The sequence below is a fragment of the Triturus cristatus genome, chromosome 11 (genome assembly GCF_964204655.1).
Source record: "Triturus cristatus chromosome 11, aTriCri1.1, whole genome shotgun sequence".
In the NCBI taxonomy this organism is placed as follows: Eukaryota; Metazoa; Chordata; class Amphibia; order Caudata; family Salamandridae; genus Triturus; species Triturus cristatus.
This window is the reverse complement of record NC_140594.1, coordinates 1,050,264,632-1,050,291,051: the sequence shown is the minus strand read 5'-3', so window position 1 is coordinate 1,050,291,051 and position 26,420 is coordinate 1,050,264,632. Positions and strand designations below refer to the sequence as shown.

At 43.6% G+C, this 26,420-nt stretch overlaps 1 protein-coding gene across 1 annotated transcript in view; it reads left to right on the top strand.

Annotated features, from left to right (window-relative positions):
• LOC146785959 (uncharacterized) overlaps nucleotides 1-26,420 on the top strand; it is a 59,349-nt gene that overhangs the window by 18,580 nt on the left and 14,349 nt on the right. The window contains exons 2-3 of the mRNA XM_085635342.1: nucleotides 13,528-13,953; nucleotides 26,244-26,321. Coding sequence (XP_085491468.1) covers nucleotides 13,823-13,953; nucleotides 26,244-26,321 — 209 coding nt within the window. The 5' untranslated portion in view covers nucleotides 13,528-13,822. The remainder of the gene's footprint in view (nucleotides 1-13,527; nucleotides 13,954-26,243; nucleotides 26,322-26,420) is intronic.

The following is a 26,420-nucleotide window of genomic DNA, read 5'->3' as shown; positions in this document are numbered from 1 at the left end:
ACAGACAGCCCAGAATCGGAATCATGCAACTGATTTGACAAAGACAATAGTCCCGACACACTGCATGACAGTTAGGGATCCCGCCCTTGATGTAATTGACATACAGACACATGCTACACCAGAGGAAATAAAGAAATGGACTGAATTAGGAGGGATCCAAACAGATCAGGGATGGATGACGAAGGGAAAATCTATATGGTTTCTCCCCGACTCAATGGTTCAAGTTATCATTAACACAATACATAGTCCAGCACATCTCGGAGAGAAAGCTATGTTAGACAGTATTCAACACATTTGGTTCAATAAACACTTACGAGCTGCCGCCAAACAGAAAGTCCGAACTTGTATGATTTGTTGTCAGTTCAACCCAGGTAAAGGCGTACCTGTAGAGCAGGGTGGATTTCAACCTCCCGATCACCCTTTTGAAGTCCTCCAGATGGATTATATCCAGATGGAACGATGTCGAGGATTCAAATATGTCCTCGTAGTTGTATGCGCTCTTTCCCGTTGGACAGAGGCATATCCTGTCTCAGATTACACTGCCCCGACTACTGCCAAACAGTTAGTTCGTGAATTCTTCCCACGGTATGGTTTGCCCCGTATCGTGTACTCAGATAATGGCCAGCCGTTCTCATCCGAGCTAATGAAACACATTTCACTCTTGTTAGGCTATCAATGGAAATTCCACTGTGTCCGACATCCCGAGGCAGCAGGTCTCGTGGAACGTCATAATCAGACCCTGAAAATTCGACTTTCCAAAGTCTGTAGAGAGAAAGGCGTCGACTGGATAATAGCCTTACCAGTTGCACTCTTTTACATGAGAATGGTAGCACATTCTCGCACAGGGCTATCCCCGTACTAGGTGGTCTTCGGTAGGCCACCAAATATGTGGGGGACGCCTATACCTCGTAAAATCACTGATGTTGATTGTAATATGCTGACAGATTACCTTGCTTCCTTGATGTCTGCACTACAATCTTGCCGTTCACAGGTAGCTGCAGCATTTCCCGACAACACCGAGGTGAAGCCCCATGAAGTGGTTCCTGGAAACTTTGTTTTCATCAGAAATTTCGACAGGAGGAGCCCGTTGGAGCCTCGTTGGCAAACACCAAAGCTGGTACTTCTAACCACGAGGACAGCAGTGAAGGTCGAGGGTCGCAAGGGTTGGTTACACTCGAGCCATATCAAGAAATTTCATGGACTACCATCTGATTTGAACTCTCAGCCCTGCCCCCTTCCACAGACTGATTCAAAACTCCCCCTGGTTGAAAAGACCGAATCTCAAGACTATAAACTGAAACTAAGGTCTAGCAAGTCAGACAATTCGATTGTTTAAGTCCTCTCCAAGGTGAATCGGTTGAATTAGTCTCTGACATGTATCCTCTAGACCGAATTAGAGAGAGAAATAGACAGAAACAGCTCAAGAAACGTGCATATTGTAAAACACTTCATAGTCACTGTATAGTGACATTGTTGATTATGTTTTTTCTAAGTCTTTTTATTATTGCTGCAAGTATACTGTTGCACATGTACTATCCTATTTTCAAGCGTGCTCATTCTGCTTACAATGTTACTGCCGAACATTCTTTTAGTGAATTACCTCCACATGAGTTGTCCTATAGATTTGCGCTGCGCAACAACACATTCATTAGTATGTTACATCATTCCCATCAGACCAGCAATGCTACAAATTGTTGGATATGTGTCCGACTCCCTCCCTATCAGAAATACAAAGGAGTTCTGCCTCTCTTTCCATACCCGTTCACACACAATGGTTCCTGTGGAGCATGGTTTAGTTTGATTAACTCTTTAGATTCAAACACTGTAGTTTACCAGAGCAACTGGGTATGGGGAAACCTGAACTTAGTTTTGCTTAAAGCCTGTTACCCTAACAAGGAGGGACTTCCCAAAAGAACAGGAACTGACCTAGAAAATGAAGTATATGGATTAGGTAATTTTACACTTAACGTCATGATTCTGAATGTTGAATCTGAAGCTGCACTAGTCTTGCCTGCTATGTCAGTATTACCAGTCAAAGGTGAATTATGTGTAAGAAAGAATGGTTCAGTACACCTGGGTCATAGTAAATGTACTACTGTGATCGAATTCAGTGATAAAGGCAAGTCTACATTTAGAGCTTCCCGTCATTCCTACTTCATATGTGGTCATACCGCATATATACGTTTACCTCTAGATTGGGATGGTACCTGTTACATTGCATTCCTTCTGCCACCTGTTTTCCTAGCCCCTCCTGATTATCATAGAAATACCAATCTAGTACACCATAGACCCCAGAGAGATATCCCGATTGTTGACTACACTGAAACAGCATGGGAACAATATACAGACTTCAATAAAGGTCTCTTTCCTTACATAGGTGTTGTCTCAAATAGTAAACTGATACGTAGATTAACCAGAACCCTTGAAGTAGTAGTGAATGAAACTACTTCCGCCCTAGGCAACTTAACAGAGGAGCAGTCTGCGATGCGGATTGTTGTTCTCCAAAATCGTCTTGTCCTTGACGTCATCCTATCAGATAGGGGCGGAGCCTGTAGGGTCATCGGATCAAGTTGCTGTGTTTTCATTCCAGAAAACGCGCCATCCGTATATAAAGCCATAACTCGTCTTCACAAGATTGCAAACCAGATCCATCAGAATGCAGGCACCTGGACATGGTCCGGTTGGTTCTGGAGCGTGTTGTCAGCCTGGGGATGGAAAGTCCTATCCTTCCTAGGTATTGGCCTTCTCATAGTATTCAGTTGTTGCCTGTGTCTACAATGTGGACCAGCGATTTGCGGCCTGTGTGCCACATCGTGTATTCCACGTTCAAGTTCTCATTCAAAATTCCGGAAGAAGAAAGAAGAGCAAATGATGTTACATGAACAGATTGATGGATTCCTGAGGATCGATATTTCATGATGGGTCCGTAGGGGACAAGGAGGGAATGAGGAAATATGAATTTTTATGGTCAATTGTGTCCCCTATCTAGACCCCAACGGCTCCATGTACATGCTACAAGTACATGTATGTTCCCTCCACTTCAAGCTATGAAGACGCAAATACAATTGTGTCCAACGTTAATATGTCATCTTTCAGATCTGCCATGAATGGGTCAGATATTCCGTTCCTAAGTATGCCTTGCCACCGTCTTTATATGGTATACTTTTCACGTTTTCCAGCTCTGGCAAGGTAGGCCCTGAATTCTGCCATCGAGCTTTTCCTGCTTCTGACTCTGAATGCTCCAGCCTGGACCTGTATCTGTATCCATGAACTTTGTTTTACTTCCTGCGCGGCTAACGGTGCCTAGCCCGGCCTGTTGCCTGCCAAAAACTGTATTCAACCTTCAAGTTATCTGCTCCGCTCCTCGAGAAATGCATTCCTGTCTAGTAGCTTAGGTAAACATCCCTCCAGCTGCAGAGCAAAGGGCCCGGCCTTACTGTCTCCGTGCAAGTAATTCATGACTTTCGTTACCATGGTAGGCCCATGCCCCCTCGCATCTCATGTAGACACTTAGACGCTTGTACACGCACTAGCAGTCAGTATAGAATAGGCTCTGTCCGAAAGACCTTTCCTTCCAGATAATATAGTTCCTTAAACACAAGATATTAGATACGATTTGGGATTAGGTTGTCCTGACATCCCAGACTTCTGTCTCCTCATGTAGGGCTAAATGTCAAGTCCCCTTCACCCTCTAGTTACACGTCAATCACACGTCATGCGGCTGCGTGCGCATCTCTGCCATGTATTTCTGCTGACATTGCAGGATTCTCTTATGGATCCACCCACTTGTGTCATCATCATAATGACGTTTCTAGTACATGCCTTTATGCACGCCTATTGTAACGCCTTTTTCATTACATATGTGTATTCTTATCTCTCTTCTCAGCTGTAACGCCTTCTGCATATGTCTTTACTGTAATGCATTTTACTATAAATATGATAACCTGTCAATAATGTATTGCCTATCCCTTCCCGAACCTTAGTGGTGACGGAACTCGATTGCCTGGTTCGAACCATCATTCCTTTGTAAGGAATAAATTCCCTTTTATAACCTCAAATACCACGGATTCTGCCTCTTATTTTTACTGAGTTATTCTTATTGAATTTTACCGCATAAATTAAGTCTAGGTAATTTAAATTTACCACACTCTGGAAAAGTAAAATACTCCCATACAAAAGAATTCTTCTGTTTCCTCCTTCTCTTGATGATGGTGGTGCTGCTAGCCTCACTCTCAGAAGAGGTCTACTGTTCTGCCATTGTATCTCAATGTCAATTCAGCTCCTTCTCCTAAGGGATCTCAAGCAGTAATGAGGGGAATGGGTGTGGTGTGGGAAGTTTCTGGAACTGAAAGTAGTTTCAACCAATGAAAAGTGTTCTTTGTGGATCACATGACCTACCGTGCGCGCTCCGTAAGCTTACGGTACGCGCTCGGAAAAAAGTACGCATGCGCGAACGTGACGCTTACGGAGCGCTTACGGAGCGCGTACGTAAGACGCACTCGCGCATGCGCATTACACGCCCCTGCGTAACCGCGACGTTGCTTCCGCGTGTACGCGTACGTCACGTACGTATCACGTAAGCGCGCTGTACTTATGACGTGCGGAGCGCGTAGCGTCAGCTTACCGTACGCGTATCCTATCACGTAAGCGCACCGTACTTATGACATACGGAGCGCGTAGCGTCAGCTTACCGTACGCGCACGGAAAAAAATGCATAAAAAAAAAAACCTTTCAATAATGCAGGATATAGTACATATATTATTTTATACATAGGTTTACAAAAAATCTCAAAAAAAAATTTGCATTTAAAAAACCGTACAAATTCACTGAAAAAACCATAGGTTTCACACATGTTATAGTTAGCTGTACATTTCACTCATAAAAAACCAATGAAATTCCACGTTATAGTTAGATCAGGTAACTATAACTTGCGCGACCGCAATCCACAATGTGTAATTTCAGATGTCATCATTGATGTGATGAGTGATGTCACTGACCATGTCATGAGTGATGTAATATGTGACGTCATCAGCAGTTTATTGTGGGCGCGCAAGTTATAGTTACCTGATCTAACTATAACGCGGAATTTCATTGGTTTTTTACGAGTGAAATGTACAGCTAACTATAACATGTGTGAAACCTATGGTTTTTTCAGTGAATTTGCAAGGTTTTTTAAATGCTAATTCCTAAGTATAACGTGTGTGAAACCTATGGTTTTTTCAGTGAATATATATATATATATATATATACATATATATATATATATATATATATATATACATATATATATATATATATATATATATATATATATATATATATATATATATATATATATATATATATTCCAAAACCCACCTTCACCAGGTGGCCGAACACTTCAGCGGGTGCTTCCGTCACGGTAGGTGACTCCGTCTTGTTCCACAACAGCTTCAAAACACACAGAGCACTCTCGGGATCTTTAAAGTGGTTTATTGTAGCAAATGCATTTCGGTATTTCACCTTCTTCAGTGCCAAAAACCATCCGATAATTCTGCTAGCTTCCAACTAATTTAAACAATCTTACACTCCATTGGTGTGGCTTCAACGAATCACTATATATATACACACACACACACATACATATACATATTATCTACTGGCGGTCGCCAGTAGATAGTTATAGTTACAACCTAGTTTCCATAGGAAATCTCAAAATTCTATTTTGAATAACTTTGGCGCCGGTTGACGAATCCTCGCGAAATTTTCAAAACTAATGGGGCACTCCGTTCAGCTCCTACCCTGAAAGTCTCGGGGTGATTCGTCAAGCGGGGGCCGAGAAAAAGGGGGGGTCCCAAAACGCGTTTTCCCCATGCATTTTTCCATAGGACCTTTAGTCGCAGCTACAGCCCTAAACGGCTGAACAGAATTACGTGAAATTTGGCAGAGAGGTAGCCATAAGGTCAAGGAAGTGCCTTTTGCAGGTCTGGTGTAAATCTGTTCAGTATTTCCTGAGAAAATAGCATTTAAAAGCATATCAATATCTATACGTGCGCACCGTGCGCGCACTGTGCGCGCACCCTGCCGTGCGCGAGCGCAATTCTGATTGGTTGTTAGATGTCGGTAAACATTCTAATCGGTCGAAACCAGGAAGTGTCGGCCGCCATTTTGTCTCTCGCAGTCTGAGGGGGTGAAAAAAAAAGGTGGAGAACGTGAACAGGGGGCAGAGTGGACAGTTCCTGACCCCCTAGCCTTGGTCAGGGGGTTACAGAAGGACCCCCAAGTGCGAAAAAAACTATTTTTATTTTTTTTTAAAATCGCGAGGTGCGCGCACGGCGAACCGTGGGTGCTCGGTGCGCGAAGCGCTGCGCGCACGGTGAAGAACGGTGAAGAACCAATGAAATTCCCCCGTTATAGTTAGTGCAGGCAACTATAACTCACGCGACCGCAATCATCTGCTGATGACGTCAGATATTACATCACTGATGACATATGTGTCTTTATGAAAAATAAATATTTGTTATATATGTATAGCTAAAGATTAATGGAAGAAGACGGGTAAATAAGTGTCTAAATACAGTGATGTAATATCTGACGTCATCAGCAGAGGATTGCGGTCGCGTGAGTTATAGTTGCCTGCACTAACTATAATGGGGGAATCTCATTGGTTTTTTACGAGTGAAATGTCCAGCTAACTATAACATGTGTGAAACCTATGGTTTTTTAAGTGAATATAGATATATATATATATATACACTATATATATATATATATATATATACACACACACACACATACATATACATATATAGATATATATATACACACACGCGCACACACACATATTATATATGTGTATATGTAATTTCATAACACTGTATTAGTCAATATTGTGGATCTGATATTTTGGCACAACAATATTATTTTGTCACTCAATATTATGACAAACATCTGGTTGGTCACTTCTAGTAATCCCGCAAGGTTTGGTGACTATCGTGATTGGAACTGACGTGGTCACTATTATACCAATGGTCAAAACCATTAGCAGCTCTGTACTATTTTCACTGATCAGAAGTAGCTGTCATGATAGAAAAGGTTGAGACCCCTACTCTAAGGTCTTCGGCACAATAATAACCCCTTTCAGCCCCACCCTCCTATTATAAAGTCTGCTGCATAAGAAGGGTACGTTTAAAAAGATATCCTTTGTGCTGGCACACCTTTCCCTGCCAAGTGCAGGCTTTGCAAAGAACTAATGAGTTGCACCTGTGAGAGTTTGCTGCCGTTCAGGAATGCTTTTTCCCATAAAGTATTTTAACGTATTAACATTAAAGAAAAAAGAACGCGCATACATGGACCTCCCGTTATAGGGGTGTATTGAAAGAAGTTTCTTTGGGAGGTTGAACAACTCTACTAACGTGTAAAACTCCATTGCTGCCAAAATTAACTTGATAAAATGAAATGTAATCAATGAAAATATTGGGAACAGATCATGGAGAGAATTATGCGAAATATAATGGCCTTCTTGGTCCCCCTGTCACTCAAGAGCTTAAGTGGTCGACGTCTAGGATCAGGGCCAGACTGGAAAAGCATACCCGCCCTGGCAATTACGTTGGAACGGCTCTGGGAGAGGGGGGTTTGTAGGGAGGGCAGGGGGTGCTGGTGGGAAACACTGCTCCTGCGCTCTTGTAACAGGAGGCCGATTTTGCAGCACTGTTGCAAAACCGGCCTCTAATAACAATAATGGCCCTCACTGGTCCAAACCGGCCCTCACCCTTCCGGCCCACTGGGAAAATGCCCAGTGCCCGCTACGGCCAGTCCGTCACTATCTGGGATTGTAGTTCATTATTGTGCTAATCCATTTTTTTCTTTCTTAAAACGTAAATTAGCTTAGTGGTTTCTACTTGGGAAACCAAATTAGTTCATCTTTTGACCTCTATACATCTTTCATTTCAGTTGGCTTCGGCTGTGAGGTATGGGCCTAGCATAAGCATGCCTAAATGAAAAGTGGATGAACATACTTATTTGTGAATGAATTATCAGTTGTGGGGTTGCAAATGCCGCACCGGTTCTAGGCAGATGACATGTTGAAGAGTAACTCTACATTGGTTCCTTTAATTTCTGCATGTCAGTTGCAGGCCTCGAAAAATCATAAACATTTTACCAGCCCAGCAGGTCTAGTGACATAAATAATCTACTTGACCTAACTGTAATGTACTTGACTTGTAAACTGGTCTCAAATTATGTTCACCTAGGCAAAGATTTTATTTCACAGAGCTGTTTTTCTTCATTATTACAAATGAGAGCACCTTCTAATATGCACGTTCAGCATTTTGCTGTACAAAAAACTCTTTTATTTGATTTTATAGACTAAACTTTTGCTCCATGTTTAATAAGAACCAAGCCTACATATAGGGTACACATGACCCCTGGCTTGCATCTTAGGTCATTAATAGCAGGGAAACAACCTTTACAACGCAGTCATTACATCACACTACATTTACAACGCAGTCATTACATCGCAACATCCTTTAGAACGCATGTCACTACAATGCAGCCATTACATTGCATGTCACTACAACGCATGACACTACAACGCATGTCACTACAACGCAGGCATTACATCGCATGTCATTACAACGCATACCATTACAACGCATAGTATCCCTACACTATCCAACCATTACCCTACTGTTGCACCCCCTGGAGTTAGAATAGTAATTTTTACCCCTACACTGTCCAATACTTACCCTACTGTTGCACCCCCTGGAGTTAGAATAGTAATATTTACCCCTATCCAACACTTACCTTAAATGCAATGTAATGGTATGCTTTGTAATGGTATAATGTGATGTAATGGAATGCGTTGTAAATGTAGTTTTAAAAATTCGGTGTAATGGCATGCGATGTAAATGTATGCTTTGTAAAGGATGTTGCGATGTAAATACTGCATTGTAATGGCATGCGTTGTAAATGTATGGGTGGTAACATCATACATTCTTAATAGCATTGTCATCAGGGCGGGGCAGAAATGTTTCCCAGTTAATGTTTAAAAACAAACTTGTACTAAATATATTACTAAAGCATGATGTGATAGCACACTGTGATATACAAACAGCACATTTTCCAATGAAACAGCCATAAGTGTCTTACTAACATTCAGTTTTACTGAGAAAGTATTTAGCATATAGAAACAAATTTTTGGAAATTGGGTTTCAATGGAAATATTTATCATTTACACATGCCCAAGTAAAGTGTTCTGGTTGAGCTGGGATCCCCAAGTTAAGATCCTCGCATTGAAACACACTCAATTAGCGGGAGCATTGACCAAGGAACACAGGCTATCATTAACTAAGCCAATAGCTCCAGTGCTCAAAATTTACACGACTAAAATTATTCCCGCTATTTTATATGGTGCTGAAATCTGGGGGTTTTGTAACCTGACCCAATTGTCCACAGCCCAGAATAAATTTATGAGATCGGTTGTGGGCCTGCCCCAATCGTCCCCCCGTACTCCACTGCTGTTTGACTTAGGCTGTCATAGTATTGAGGATACTGCCCGTTATAGGCCGTTGGCCTTTTGGAGGCGTCTCTGGATTACTCCAGAGCTTCATCTCTTTGCTAGGGCTTTGTCCGAAGTAAGGGGATTGGATCGCCTGCATAGGATTCCATGGCTGATTGGTATAAAATCTCTCCTTATTGACATGGGGATGAGGGAACTTTGGGAGAGCCCTGAATCGGTGGAATTTCCTACCAAAGAATCCTATCGAGCAGCATATTGGGAGATAATTAAAATAAGGAAGTTCTCCTCTGTCACTAGCCCCATCCTGTCTAGAGATTTTTTAGATCTAAAAGATGAACCCTGCCTGGAAAGCTATTGGGACCTTATATCAAAGCCATCAGACCGCAAGCTTTACCACCAATTCAGAGTTGGGTCATTGCCACTCCGGAAGTTTACTTGTAAGTGGCAACTAGGAATTGGTGATAAGTGGTGATTTTGCCCGGATCATACTGAAGATATTGACCATCTCTTATTTGTATGTCCGGTCTATCACAAACCTCGTAGCTTGTGGCTAAAACCAGCATGTCGGTCTTTAGGAACCAGCTCTGCGATGGCCGCTAAGAGGCTGCTGAAATCTGGCTATAATGAGATTGCAGTAATAGGAGTAGCTAAGTTCCTGAGTTGGGCATGGGTGTTGCGGATGAAAAATGGGGGGCCCAAATAGCTAAGATAGTTTCCCTTGGGGTATTGAACGAACTACGTGAAATTATGTATTTTTATGGGTTTTTTATGATGTGCTCAAAGTCTTGTGCGTGGGATATATTTAATCTTGTATTAGGAACTGTTTTAATATGTAAATATAGGTATTTATTTATTTATTTATTTTTAAACCTTACTGAGAAACTTGTAAACCAGTCTTAGGTCTTGGTATGGTATATATGTGGTTGTATCTAATTTTAATATACTGACTGATCTGTCTTTTAAGATGAATAATCGCAATAAAGTCTTTTTGAATTGAATTGCTCTGTTTTGTTTTCATCCTATTAAAATCTTTTTTCATCACACAGAGGTACAAAAAATGTGCTTTCCTAACTACTGAAATATATTTAAAAAAGTTTTGTACAACTCATTCACAAGCTATTTAAAGGTTGTGTGTTAAAAACAAACCTACAGCCTCTTTCATCCTCTTTGTACAGCATGATTGTCAGACAGTTCACATTACAAAGTCCTCTAACTTTGCAATCACAGACAAACACTGATTGTGAGAAGACTTAAGCTGACATTTGACCTCTGTCTCAAGCAGAGCAAATGTCACAAGATAAAAACAATATTTAAAGGCATCTTTATTGCTCATTCACTTGCTGGGAGAACAAAACACCTGTACATTGTCAGCTCACCAGAAGGTGCCAGTAGGCCCCCAAAATAGCTCACCCTGATACAATCTGACTCGCTATAGTGAGTGGGCGAGTAGATTTCCCAAGGCCTGATTTGCATGAGTTTATTCTGTGCCTGTCACTTGCCCCCTCTGCGAACACACACTATTCCTTTCCCACTCAATTGGACCGCTCAACACTTCATTAAACACCTGTATAAATTGTACAAAGTAGCACCAGCGTTCCTTTGCCAGATTGGTAAGCAGTAGCACCTTGTGACCTTTGACCCTCACAGGAAGAGAATAAAGCCCACTTTAATGCAAAATGTCTTGACTGCCTTGAAGGTATCAACGTAGAAGTTACAAAACCCCCAATAAGGTCAACTCAGAGTCTGATGAACCTACCCCCATGAACCGTGATAAGATCAAGTTCCCTAACTCCCAGTGCCCGATAAATATGTTTTTCTCAAGACTGATATAGTAAAGCTGCTGGAGAACAGTGGAGAATCATTTCCACTATTTATGGAGTCGTTTCTAGAGCCTTTGAGTTAGTTCATAGCTCTAAAATAAATAATCAGTACTAGGCATTCCGCACAATGCTTCATATTGGAATACAGAAGAGCAGGTACTCACTATTTAGAATACCCTGTTTGCTCTTGAGAAGTGCTGCTACTCTCCCATGTACATGTTTTGTAGCAGTGCTGAGAAGTGCAGGTACTCTCCCTTTCAAATTAATGAAGTGCAGGTACTCAGTACCGAACACTGCCTGCCCATTTAAATGTTTGGCAGCAGTGCTGAGAAGTGCAGGTACTCTCCCATTCAAATTAATGAAGTGCAGGTACTCTGTACCGAACACTGCCTGCCCATTTAAATGTCTTGCAGCAGTGCTGAGAAGTGTAGGTACTCTCCCATTCAAATTAATGAAGTGCAGGTACTCTGTACCGAACACTGCCTGCCCATTTAAATGTCTTGCAGCAGTGCTGAGAAGTGCAGGTACTCTCCCTTTCAAATTAATGAAGTGCAGGTACTCTGTACCGAACACTGCCTGCCCATTTAAATGTTTTGCAGCAGTGCTGAGAAGTGCAGGTACTCTCCCTCTCAAATTAATGAAGTGCATGTACTCATTACTGTACAGTAGCTGCCCATTTAAAGCACTGATTCAACAGAAGTAATGCTTTATAATATGAAGTGCAGATAGATATTTATGTCCCAGGTGATTGTTCCAGGTGTACACAGACCTCTCAAGTTTCTATAAGCCCTACATGAATATTTCACTGTATACTGGGACAAATATAAGCACCAGAATGGTACGAAAAACCCTGCACTGGCTCAGCTTCTCATACCCAACAAAGCAAAACGTGAGAACTCTGTTTGAAACTTAAGTGTGTCACATTAAATAGCGTCATATTAGCTGCTAAGATGCTTCAATGAGGTATTTGCTTTTGCCACCTCGGTATATGGCCTGACATTCACAAGCTGGAAACCAGGCACAGCTAACTAAGCCTTTCATACTTCTAAAGTCTATAAAGTAAGTACCATTTAATTGGGGTAACATCCTCCTATTTACAGTGTTTTGAAATGGCACAACAATGGTATGAAAGTGTTAAATAAGCACTGCCAATTAATGCAAGACACACATCATAACCTACCTTGATCTTCTTTGTCCAGTTACTCTTGCAATCATTGCCTGCCTCCTGCACCACCAGCATGCCCCTGAAAGGTAGGCATCATCTCCATCCTCTTGCCAACCATTTTTGCTTGGCTATTATATCAGTCTGGCAGTTGTGACTTTGGCAGAAACTGATGCTCTCCTGCTCACTTTCTGAGAGACTGGCTCCCTTGCTGGGGATCAGTGCGGGTGACTGTGCCCAATCAACTTGGAAAGATGTCGCTACAATTTGGCGAAGCAGCGCAATCGCTGTGCACTGGGGTTGACAACCCTTATTATCTTGTAATACGTATGGCTGTCTGACCACACACGACACAGGAACTAACACTCAAGACAATATAACATAACCAGAATACGCTTCTCTGAATGAAATATAGGGGGACATTTACTAACACTTTGAACCGGATTTGCGTCACAAAAGTGATGCAAACCCAGCTGAAAGTGTTGTATTGGGATTCACTTCCAAAACATATCCTGAAGTAGCCATAAAGTAACATATAGTTGTGCTGTGTGCTAATTTGCATCAATGGGATGTTCCTATGCAACCCCCCATGGGTTTGCCGTAAATCCCTATCTACTAACATTGTTAGGTAGGAATTTGCGCCAATCAGTTAATGCCTTCTTGAGGCAGGTGTAAAGTTTTAGAAAAAGTTTCTTTTCCCATAATATATTTACCTGTAATTGTGCTGCACCTTACAACACAAATCCTATGAAGAGAAAAGTGGCAAACTATGTCAAAGCACAGTATTTTGTATTGGAAGGTTGCCCTTCCAGTACAAAACCTATGCTTGAAATCACGCACAAACCTTTGGGCTATGGTGTAAGGGTGTGTGCGTTGGCGTAAGACAGCCTTAAGTGTGCCAGTGCAAGGGGAGACAAACAGCCCCATATCCTACTAGATATGGTGCAGTTACGCTTTCACCCTTTCTCGCAATGCAGTGCGACAACTTTGCCTGCTACACTACATTGAGTGTAAATATCATAAACCTGTCCCATTGTTCCTTCCAGTTGGCTCGTTGTCAGAAGGATTCCTGGGAAGGGCAGATTGAAATGGAAGCTCGCCAACAGGATGCGGAAGAGCCATTGGAGAAAGTCTGACGTGGCTCTTGGTCCCTGTTGATAACTGTGATGAGGAGCCCTGTGATTGGGTTTTGGAGTAAGCCCACATCCATGCAAGACCCTTCTTTCTGGAGCCCCTGGTGTGCTGGGGCACAGCCCCACATCTTCAGCCTCTTTCAAATACAAAACAGATGTCAATAATGTACTCCATGTAGTAGAGTTCAGCACAGAAGGCAAGGGTCCTATGAACCAGGAATTGGCCCTTGAAAAGGATGGATTTGAAACATCCTCTGACCAAGTAAACATGACTGATACTGACAACATGGAGGGAGGAGAAGAGAAGCCAGAGAGGCTGTATGTTACTGATGATGATGGGTAAGTAAACAAGTTCAGTATATGTTTTCTTTCCACAGTTGTCAGTTTATTGGGGCTAGCATAACATTTCTTCAGAGTGTTGTGTTTCGAGGTTGTATATTATTACATCATCTGCCACTATATCCCCAATACTTCATCGCCTTTCATTACGTCGTCTCAAGGGCTGGGGGAGAGCCCCCAAACTGTTAACTTTAAAAAAATGTAGTTACCATATTCTATTCTTAATTGAAGACCCTTTCCCATTGACTTATTTTCTATAACTTACAGTGGAAGATACAATGTCAGGCAATGTAGTGGAGGTGCTGTAGTGGGCGCGTACAGCCAGAGATTGGGAGCAGTATGTTCACCGATGCACAGCAGCTGGGTTGTCCAAGTAACATCTGGGATGGTTATTACTAAACACTGTAAATAATCGGTGATATTACTAAAAAGGTATTATTAGAGAATTAACTGGTACTCAATTTATAAAACTAGGAAAGGTGGACCATTATTATCGTCACTCCAGCATTTGCCCTCGGGAAAGTAGGCGCATCGAGTGCTTTGAAGTGGCAGTGGGAGGGAGCCACAGTAATGGAATTCCTCTTCATCAAGGTCCCTCAGGTCCACCTCAACTGCAGAGGACACCCAGCACACTCCAACTAAAGAGGCATGGTCTGTGGCAGCATCCCACGCTCAATCCCAATCAAACCCTTCCTCTAGAGTAAACTATAAAGAGAAAGCAGAGTGTGTACCACCATGAAGATCTGATAGACTTAACATCATGGAAACAGCCACCTTGTACCAGTGCTCTGAGAGGAGTCTGGGGACTGCCTGACCCACCTTGACCATCTGGGTAACCACCAAGGGACAGAAGGGCATTCACGATCAACGCACAGCCCAGGAGTTTCTGCAGGAAAACTAACTACCTACTGCTGCTTTCTCAGATTAGACTCCTGCCAGATATATGTATCCATCTAGCCCTGGACAAGAGGGAAGACTTCTGCCCTAGAACAAGTTTAAACAACTGCCTAACCCTAAGGGACATGAGAGAACCAAGGCCGTCTAAGTTTGCCGAGGAGCAGCTATAATGGGGTAGCACCATCTTTGGGCAATCTTAGAGTACCCTAGAGATCAACCAAGGGAAAGGTCTCTCTGCTACGACCAGAGGAAAACTTGACTTCCACATACTGATCAGTGAGCACACTTTGAGTGGTGGGTAAATAGAGCTTCGATAGCGCTACCCTACAGACTGAGCCGTTCCAAATTAAGTCCCGCATTGACCTATCAAAGGAGCAAAAGAAAGGAGTTAGGATATAGATAGGCAGATTGGCAAACTAGTAAAGAAGGCAGGGTAGGACCACAATCTTGAGAAGGGCAATGCGTCCCCTGACTGATAGGAGGAGCGTTTGCCAAAAATACATTTGAGACATTAGGGCTGTAGCAGTTCACTTGAGGTTATCATCCAGCAAATCTGTTGGCTGGTGATATACTCTGACACCTAAATACCGAACTTTACCCATTCGCCATGGTATGAGCACCCCATTTAGTACAAATTCTGGGTTCAGTCTGGGTTCAGTAGAACAGGAACATAGGGGACTAGGCAGGACTTGGCCCCTTTAGGCCCAGAAAGAGCAGCAATGCTGTTAAGTGTCTGAATTAGTGTGGTGAGGATTGAATGCACACCCCTAAGCTACAGAAGCAGATGGTCTGCATATAGAGAAATAGAGTGGGCATCGTCACCCAAAGGAATATCCCAGGCTGCACTCTGGCTCCCGTATGGAGACTGCAAGTGGCTCTAAGGATAGGGAGAAAAGGAGTGGGGAAAGCTTTGGTGGGTACCTCTGTGTATATGGATGGGCTCCGATATAAGGGTACCAGTCTTGAACCTAGTGAGTGGTGGGTAACTTAACTAAGCGGATAAAGCGGTTCTCGACTGCAAGTGGCTCTAAGGATAGGGAGAAAAGGAGTGGGGAAAGCTTTGGTGGGTACCTCTGTGTATATGGATGGGCTCCGATATAAGGGAACCAGTCTTGAACCTAGTGAGTGGTGGGTAACTTAACTAAGCGGATAAAGCGGTTCTCGATAGTAGAACGCAACAGTGTGGTGAATAGGAAGGACCATTCCAAGGAATTAAAGGCCTTCCCAAGGTCCAGCACTAAACATCTGGCATGAGGCTGTCGCTGCGGGGAGTATTCTAAGATACAGAAGAACCGCCAAAGATTCGGGAAAATGTTGGGGGCTCGGACAAACCCATTCTGGTCTGGTTAGATCAGTGCCGGGACCAGGGGTGCCACGTGGCCCACAAGGGTATTCACCAGCACTTTATAGTCACTATTAAGCAGGGCTAAGGGCCTGTATGAGCCCAAAGCAGTGGGATCTCTGTCTGGCTTGGGTAAGAGATGAGCAATGCTTCACGAAGGGCCTAACAAGCCTCCTTGTGTATTCTCAAAACAAAGACCTCAGTCTTGTTGGTATTCGATTGTAGGATGTTGTTACTCATTCCCTTTCCTACGACAGAGAGATTCCCAGTATTGTGCTGCATAACATTGTCTTAACCAAGTACCAATTTGGAGAATTGTGCTTTTATTTTAGCAATAACCTGAATACGCTGTTTGCTAAGTTATTGTCTTCAATAATATGTAATGTGTCTCAACCGTTAAACTAGCGTGCATTCCCTTGGGGTTCATTCTCAGGGTGTTAAATGCTAATGTTCATATTTATTTTCCTAACTTGTTGTTGGCTAAGTAGAATTCGTACTATAAAAAAGTCAATTAGTAATGTGACATTTTTCAAAATAATGTTTCTGTTTTGACAAACTGGAGAACTAATATAGTATTCTGTTTTCATAGCACATTCTGGAATCACTGTACCTTCACATTACTTGGAGGGTAATGTCTTAGCAATAGCATAACAAACCAGATTATCTGAATCACACTTGAGCCTGAAAACTGGTGGTTTCCTATCTCCATCTTAATGACTTTCCAACTATTTTCTGAAGAACCCTGGACGAACCCGCCAATACCTCAAATAAACGGAACCATGATGGAGATTATTTTTATTCTGGTTCTTAATCGTTCAGGAATCCTTGTTACATTCTAAAGGCCTGATTACGACTTGGCGGGCAGCGCCGGCTCCGCCTGCCAGATTACGAGTGTAACTCGTTTCTGTTTTTTTTTTTGGTGTTACCATGGTGGTGCCCTGAAAATGGGCACCACAATGGGAACCCCAAAAACAGTTCCTGCATGGCATGGACTGAAAAGTCCATGCCGTGCAGGAACTGGGGTGCATGCACATGTTGTGCTCCCTTGCATGCACCCCAGGGCGTAGATGCACAAGGGAGCCCTGTAGGGCCCCCTTTGTTTACTCTCCGCCAGGGTTTTAATGGAGGAGAAACTGCCATGAAATCCATGGCAAAGAGGAAACTCGTAATATGCTTGGCGAGCCAATCATATTAATGCCTCCTAACCACCGCAACACCACCAGGGAATGGCGCTTCCCTGGGGTCTGGGGTGGGGCAATGGCAGTCCGACCGCCCTAATCATAATAGGGCGGTCGGGAGACTGCCGCTGCGCCCCCACGAGTTTGTTGGTTCCTGGACCGCCAGACTCGTAATCGGCCCCTTAATGTCTGTTCATTGGCGGTCCCCTCTGGACTGATGTCTACTCTTTAAAATCTTAATGTTGCATTTTTCTCTGAAAGTGTTTCCTCTGCCAGCTCACACAAGTCATATGATCCAGATTGCTAATTTAGAGTGTATTTCTGAGTTGCTTCTTCTTTGAACTGAGCTTTGCTAATTACCTGTGCCATCATATCTTATGACGATTCCCAGTACCTGAACCTCCCAGATGAAATCCTATTGAAGCTCTGGCACCCAGCCCCCGACACTTATGGCAAGACTCTACTAGATGGGTCTGACCTTCTCTGCTCAGTGCTCTCTCAATTGGCTACTTTTGAAGCGTTTTAAATAGGCGTGAACATTTTTCTTCTAGTTGAGGCATACACGTTACTCCTGTGCCAAGAGTAGTGTTGAGATCTAACCGAAGATTGCAGGCATTCAGGGGAAAAAGGAGTGCTCCTCATGTAGCAGGTCAGCATGTACCTGAACATCATACACAATAAATGCTGAGCACTTGTGCCACCCAGACCGCTCTGGTGTCTCAGAGCTTGTGGTCAACTGGAGGGGTGCTCTGCATATTGCCTGCAGCACCAGACATGAAAGGCTATGGAAGGATCCTGGAATCCAGCGTGCAACACAGGATGTCAAACTCTGACTTCGTGTTCAGATGGTGTTGAAGTCTTTTTCTGTGATGTCATTTCCTGTTTCATCATATAGGAGGGATACAGTAACGTGAGGCAGACGGGTGCCTGGAGATCCCATGTATCAGACGAGCTGCCGCGTTCTGTAAGATCTGCAGCTTGTTTGAAAGTTTTTTTTGTAAATTGATAAACAGAGCATTGCAGTAGTCCAACTTGGACAAGACGAGAGCTGATACCACGGTCTTCTGCAGCTCCTGAGGGATGAAAGGGATCACTTTTCTGAGTATTTCAAGGGTAAAAAAGGAAGAAGAGGTAATTGCATTGATCTGACTTTCGAACAGTGGTGGCTCCTCCGCTAGGGTGGAGGAACGTCGCCCCACTGCTGTGCAGCAGTGAAATAAAGGGAAAATAAAATGATAATAACTCGAGGATATTATCATTTTGTTTTGTCCTGCTGCAGCAGCTTTGTAGGGCAGACAGGGCTGGTCTGACTACTGGAGCAGGGGGAGTTATGAGCACCCTCTGTAAGTGCGCATGAATGTTTGGCTGGCCGGCCAAACATTCATGCACCCTTTGCATGGTCTCCACCCAGGCTGCATTATAGCCTGGGTGGAGGCCATGCCCAGTCTCCCATTCCCTGGCTGAGCGCTGAACCACGGTGCTCAGACCAATCACAGTGTTGCATTGCAGTGTTGTGGTTGGCTTAGGGGAGCCTGGATGTGCTTCCTGTTCTGCTCTGCGGTGCAGAGGGACGAGGAGGAGAGGTGCGACGGTAGGGTACGTTTTCTTTTCTCCTTATTTTGTTTTCTTATTTTCAATCCCCTTACCCCCCTGCCTCTTAACCCCCGATCTGTGCCGGCTGCCACTGCTTTTGAAGGAAAGTTTGATGCCAAAACCTTTCACTACGTCCTTCTTATGCCTTTCTGTTTCTTGCTGTGGGTCAAAGTCTGATGATGAAAAATAAGTCCTGGTCCCCAGAAGTAAATGCCAGTACACACCATCAACAATCGGTGCCTCAAATTAAGCATTGGTACCAACAAACGCTTTAGAATCAATGTTCCTTGCAGATGCAGACATTGAGATGCACACACTCTGCAGCTTAGCACTGCTGATCTCTAAAATAGTCTAATCAACCACACAATTTGTTCAGACAGACCACGTTCCCATGGAAACTTTGTGTTAGAATGAGAAATAACTCCATCTTCACCCCTTCCTGTTCTTGTCTGGGTTATTCATAGAGTTGTGTTGAGAATTCGGCTCCCGAACACAAAAGCCAAATTTAACTCAAGCACTCGAGTTTGCAATTGTCTCTGTGTTCATGCTGAACTTTAATAACAAACATTTTCACTTTCTTTTGACATTTTTAGCTTGTTTTCTTGTTTTCATGTAGGAATGGACAGCAGCACACCTACCTGTGCAGACTATAATTCTTAAATATCAGTGTGAATAAAAGATAAGAATCTTGTTCCTGACCTTTGGATTGTATTGAATGGGTATTTTTAAGGCACTTTCCCAAGTCTTTCTAAGTCCTATTGTGCTTTCTCGGTGTTTGTGTACGTAGCTATATCATATGTATGATTTATAAAACTTTCCGTAGCCCTCACAAAGACATGGGTTCATTCCGATTTTTAATTGCCTTTTTGGGCGTCCTTCGACTGCATTGTCGAAATCGTGTTGTATGTTTATATGTATATGGTATTTCTACAGTACAAACTTAAGCCAAAAGGCAGCGGAGCACTCTACATGGTCAAACACCAGTGCTTAATTTGAGCCAGTGATTTCCAGTACTCGGCACCAGCACTTAGTTGTCAGCACCTGCACTTATGACAGTCACATGAGGACGCTGCCTTTCTAATTTAGGGATGGTGACAACAACAGTTGTATATGATTGAATTAATATACATTGAAAATAACTATTACCTGTTGCCCAAGCCATTGATGTAGCTTTAGGGGCCTGAAATAGTATTAATAGTCACTCTTATAGGACTATGATGGGAGTAGTTGTGTTGGGACTGACATTGACACCACTGGCAGGGACAATTGGTGGTGGAAGCTGCTGTGGCCACCTGACAATGGCCTGGTACTTTTTTTTTTTTAATTAAGCACTGTCAAAGACATACATTAAGTCAATGAGTAAGAAGAGGAAAAGCTGGGTTGTGGATTGTTAATGCATTGTCGTTTAGTGCTCTTTAAAGAGGTGAGTTTTCAACTCTTTTCTTAATTGGAGCAGCGTAGGGGCGGACCTAATGTATACAGGGATGTTGTTGCAGATCCTGGGTGCATGGAGAAAAAAAGCCCTGTTGTCTTTTCTGTTTTTTAATTTTTTTTGTTTTCAGTCCAATCGTGTCACTGTGGGTTTGCCAAAAACCACCAGAGATGGAGAGAGCGTCTGCAAGATAAGTGGGAGCGCTGGTTGCGATAGCTTTGTAGATGATGCAGCTTGTTTTGAAGATGTTGTGGGCTGCAAGGATGAGGGTGTTGTGATCATATTTCTTCAGGGCCTGGATGAGACGTGCTCCGACATGCAGTATACCCCTAGCTCTGGGAGGCCATGAAATAGGGTCATACCACCATTGGTTCTAGGTTTTCCTTTGTGGGAGAAACTGGGTGCCATGCATGAGGTGTCGAAGCAGGCGAAAAATGTTGTGCAAATCTAGATGTACGCAAGCAAGGGTGTTGCGGAGAGTGTGAGAAATAGATGCAGCTGCTTTTGCCAGAACTTATCTAATGTAACACTGATATCATTACATATGAAGTCCCCGTTGATAATTACTGCATAGTTCGCATCAACAACGCTGTATTGGTATGGCCACAAATGGTGTGGGTGGGGGGGGGCACAAGCAGGTATCCTCCAGGATGAATGTAGGCACATAAAAAAAGTGAAGTGACGCAAACCATTTCAACAAAGTTAATCAAAGTAATCAGTCAAAATGCTTGTCTGTAAATAAGCAATCTGCTAGGTGGGGTAGATGATCCTTTGGAGTAGCACGTATGGAAATATGACCTCGGGCATAGGCCTTAATACTTCGTTTAATATTCCAGAAACTCAAGTAACTCATGAACAGAATGAAAACCAGTGCTTCGTTGGCGTAGACCTTTTGTTACTAATAAAAATATGTACCCAGTAGATGCTTACACACAGGGGATTTAGGTCGCCATCTCCTTCCATTGGTGTGCTGTAGTGTCATTCACCTTCTTCTTCCATCCACCACGGCATACAGCATGGAGTACAGGGTCAGACCACTTCAGCTTACCCAACTGTGAGTGGTGGTATCCTGCTGTTGCACAGTGTGTACATCTACACAATATGTAGTACATACGTGGTAATTCTATAGCGCCGGGAATTACTGGTGCAATGTGTGCCTTTACATTAAGAAATATTTTACCTTTTAGTCAAATGCTGGTCTTACTTACTTTTTACTGACAGCCGCCTGCTCTCCCAACATAGCTATCAAGCCACTTTTGTGTCGTAGGTCTTCATACACAAGCCAGTCTCAAACAAAATAAGCAGTGGCAAAGCCAAAAGATCAGCAGGCTACGCAAGACCTTGACATTGTCAATGCTTTCTTTTGAACACCGCGGAACAAAAGGTGGTGGTGACGGACGGAGCCTAGACAGCCTTGGCATCCGGCAACCTTGTAAGAAAACTTTGGGCCCCTGCACTTCTATGTTTACAAACTAAGGACTAACTATCTAATTTGTCAGGAATTTAGGGACTTGGCCTACAGTATGATACATTATCACCTATATCACACTCTTTTGTCATATAAAGAGATGGAAGGAGCAGGAAAGATCACCTTGTGTGGTTTGTGTTGAGACAGAGGCTGAGTCTAGTAGTCCAGTTGGGCACTGGAGTGCTTTGCATCATGCAGATTAGGAAAGTTATCAGGCCATACAGACCCATATCTTTCTTTAATTTAAATCTGTTTATTGCTTTTTGTACTTTTACTTCACCCATGCAGGGTCACAATTACAAGTAAAGAAGGATGACAGGGTACAGTTGCTTTAGTGCATGAAGGCGTAGTAGTAACTTGCAAGAATGTTCACAGTGCGACCAACTGCAGGAACAATGACACTGACCAGAAACAACAAGATGATTGCAGGTAGAAGTTACATAAGCAATCCTAGAGAGTGTTTTTGCAGCTGATTTCTCGCAATAGTAGTTGGAGGCTTCCCGCGTACAGTGAGCAATAGTGAACAGTAACAGAAATAGGCAGTTGAGAACCACAGCCATTCAATAGCAGGAACACAAATGAAAAAAAAAGGAAACTTAAGAACCATCATCATGCCAGCCCCAAACCCCTACACCGCCACCAGCAAACTCCCACCCCACCATTTGTTTGTTGAGTAAATTAACCGTGCTCCCCTTCAGAGGTCTCAGCGTCCGACATGTCGCGTGTGCAATCTGCAGAGCGCTCTCCCAGGCCATCGCCCACATTGGCCGGCATCGCGTGTGCTACATCACTTGGCGGGCCGCCTCCGGGGCGACTGGGTCTCTGGGGATGGGGGAACAGCAGCCATGTCCTTATGCAGGTCAGCCATGATCCCATCTCAGCTGCCAGCCCATGGATATTTACGGAGTCCTATGGCGCCCTCCCTGTGTAAGGCAGTGCTCTCTTCCTGAGCCTAGTAAGCAGACCCATATATTTGGAATATGAGGTGCCTGGGCATGGCATCCTCTGTGAGCCTCAGAGGCCTTTCACATTGGACCACCGGGCCGGCTTTAGGGCTGTGCGACCAGTGCGGCTGCACTGGGCGCTGGCCTGGAGGGGGTACTGACCTCAGAGAGGCGCTTTGTTTAGTATAACTTACATTTAAAAGCACCTGCTGCCCAATTCTTTGTGCATACAGCTTTCAAGCAGCAAAAAAAAATATTTCAAGATAACTCTTGTGATTAATGTTCCTGCTAGAGAGAGAGAGATCTGAGTTTTGTCTATCAGCAGTTTTGACGCGTCATAAAAAAGCGCAGAGGGTTAATATGCTTGCTGCAAAGAACAGATCTGTATTTGATGTGGAAAGCAGAGTGGATTAGAAAAGCCAGCCTTTATCGGCGCTTTAAAAAAAAATGAAATCTATGTGAGAAAGGGGCTATGAAGTGATGAGGGGCACTTTTTCCCCAGGTGGGAGTGAGGGAATTCGAGGAGGTGGTAATGAGGGGGTAAGGCAGAGGGGGCGCCAAAAAAAATTGTCTCATAGGGCGCCCTGTTTGTTGAATTCTTAACTTTACCAGCGCAGGCCCAACATTTGTCCAGCTGGTGTTCTCCTAGACCAGGACTGTAATTTCTGAAGCCTGTGCCTTGCTCGCCACAGGGAACTGACCAGAGACAGCCAAGATATGACACACCAACCAACAGTTTTGGTTTCAGATTGAATTGTTGTGAGGTATTTTAAATATCCAAGGGCAGATTTACAAGCCCCTTGCGACAACTTTACGCGGCCGTTGCTTCACTTCTGTGATGCAGCGGCAGCGTAAACAATGCGCTACGTTGCGACATATTTACAACGCGACGCATCTAGGGAGATGCATCACGTTGTAAAGCCGTGCGCTTCATTATACCTGCGTCAGGTATAATGCATGCAGGGTGTGTGTTCCGACGCAACAAAAACCTCGTAAAAGTGACGCAGTGAAATTTACAAGATTTCACTGAGTCACCTTTACGATGCCACTGCGTCAAAACCTTGCGCCTGCTTAAAGCAGGCATAAGGAGTGACGCAGCATGATATCAATGGGCATTGCCGGAGTTGCATCGTGCTTGCCACACAACTCCAGCAATGCGCTGCCATTACGCCAAAAGATGCGACACGCATCTGGCTATCCTTGCGCCGCATTGTAAATGAGACGCATCCATGTTGGCGGAAGTGTTTTTTTACGGGACGCAAATTAACTGGCACATCTCTGCTAATATGCAGATGCACCAGTTCTTGTAAATTCCCCCCCCCTCGTTCGCCTTACCGGTGTACCGCAGAATGCAGACGTGCAGCGCGAGGGTAAGCTCACTGGAATGCCCCCTGCACTGCAGACAGCACTGATGCCAAGCGTAGTTTAAGGCGCCTGGCAGAACCTCCCCAGCAGGAAGATGTTGGACACCTCTGGAATGTGAAACTTGCTGGCATTCTCCCGGAAGAACAGCTGGCATTTCGCCTGCCGTGCACTGTTTCGCCATAGCTGTTATTATTAAATGCCAGCGTCCTTGGCACGATTTGCAAAGTACTATTTTGTACTTGGCATGGGAATGTACACAGTGTCTGCAATATTTGCATCGGAACAATATCCCGGGGCTGAGTTTAGCGCTATTAAGGGTGACGTGCAGAGACGGCCATAGCATTGTAAACGTCCACGTGATGAATTAAAACACACACAAGTGTCACATGAAGTCGTTGTTTTGTTCACGGAGGGCGCAGAGTTGGGAAACCTGTGACCGCTCTGAGAAACTTGAGTTTTTTTTCCATGAAGAAACAGATCAATTTACCCGCGATAAGGTTAATCCTAGATTCAGTGAAAGGGTTTTTGCTGCCTTAGCAAAGTGACATTTTGCAGCCCCATTTTCATCAGGTCTAAAAAAAAAAAAAAAAAAGCATAGGAAAAACCAAGAGAGTTGACGTTCACACTTGAAGGTTGAAAAAACAATCCAAAAATTCTGCTGCACTGAACATCAATTTAAACAAGCATTGCCAAAGCCTACACGTCTGACTTACACCTTTGAGTCCTCAGTAAAACATTACCAAAAAGCCTGTTGCAGTGTAAAAACAAAACAAAAACAATTGGTTTCTGTATAGGATGCATCTATGAGATAAAGAATTTAATGGGCGAGGATTCAAAATACCCTTGGGATGTAAATAGTCCTAATGCAGCGTTTTTCAAGCACTGGTTAGGAGGAATCATACATCTAACACAGCCAAAAGCATGAGGTGAGAGATAAATACTCATCTGGGTGCAGCCAATGGCCACTGTACATTTAAGGTTTTGGTAATAATAAGTCAGGCACCTATGCTGTAAAGTCTGACCTAAAAGAGTATACTTTTCAGATGAAAAACAGTATCTTTGTGCATACCGATAGAGGCTAACTGCCATTAGAAAAGGGAAAATAAAATACTACGGCCCGATTCAAGATGTAATTGACAATGGGCCGAATTACGAGCCGGGTAGAAAGCCTCCGACCATCTGTCGGAGGCTTTCCGCCCGACATCGTAGGTTTCAGCCCAATCGCCATATTAGGATGACGGCATTTGGAGTGAAACCTGCGCGGGATTTCCAATGCACTTCTGACAGGCTCAAGGTCTATTCAGGATTATGATGGCACTTTCCGCCTGCACTTTCATGGCATTCCGCCCGCAATTAAAAGGCAGGTGGAAAGTGACTTTGCGGGCCCCTAGCATAGCCCCCTGGCCCCCTCCACTATGGGGCCTGTGCCCCCCTAAACATCCATTTCGCTATGGCAGCTTGTGCTGCATGCCTTTTCCACTGGCCGCACAAGCTGCCATCGCAAAATGGATGTTTCCCACAGCCCTATGGGCCGTCACATCCAAATTGTGAGGTTGGAATCGCCGACCTATGGTCGGGCCGTTCTTAGATGAACTCCATGGTTTAGGGAGCAGATAGGAGACTTGTCTGCTGGTTCTATGCAATTCTTAAGCGGTTTTCAATGTAAGCAGCCTCGGGATTTGCCAACATATGCTCTCTGACTACATTAGGTATAGAAGCACCAGCACCAGACAAGTTCACATCCTTTTTAGACGAGTTACCTCAGTTCTAACACTCCCACAGCATGGTTACTTCAGGCTTTCCTAAAAGGACATACTATGATCCATACCACTAAACATTCACATAGGGCCCCTTGCCATTCTCATTGACAAACACATCTCAGTCCACCAGTATGAGACTAACTGTATGCGAGTCTCCTCAAAGTAAACAATCAAAAGCTCTTAGGCTTGTGTGACCGACTTGAAAGAAGTAGAGGATTTGTGAAATTCTTGTAATTTGCCTTTGCGTAGTTGCGCAAAGTTTCAGAAAAATTATGCAAAATGCAAAACTGACATTTGATTTTATATTTTAGGATGAAATGCACACTTGCATCCACGTTGGACTTAAGGATTCATTTCATACGAGAAAAAGTGCAAAAAAGCCCACAAAGGTACTTTGAACAGCAGCTCCTTACATTGTTCTAGTATGTTTGCCGTCAATTTTTACCATGAACAGCGTGTAATTACAAGATGTGGCGAAAGTGTCTTTT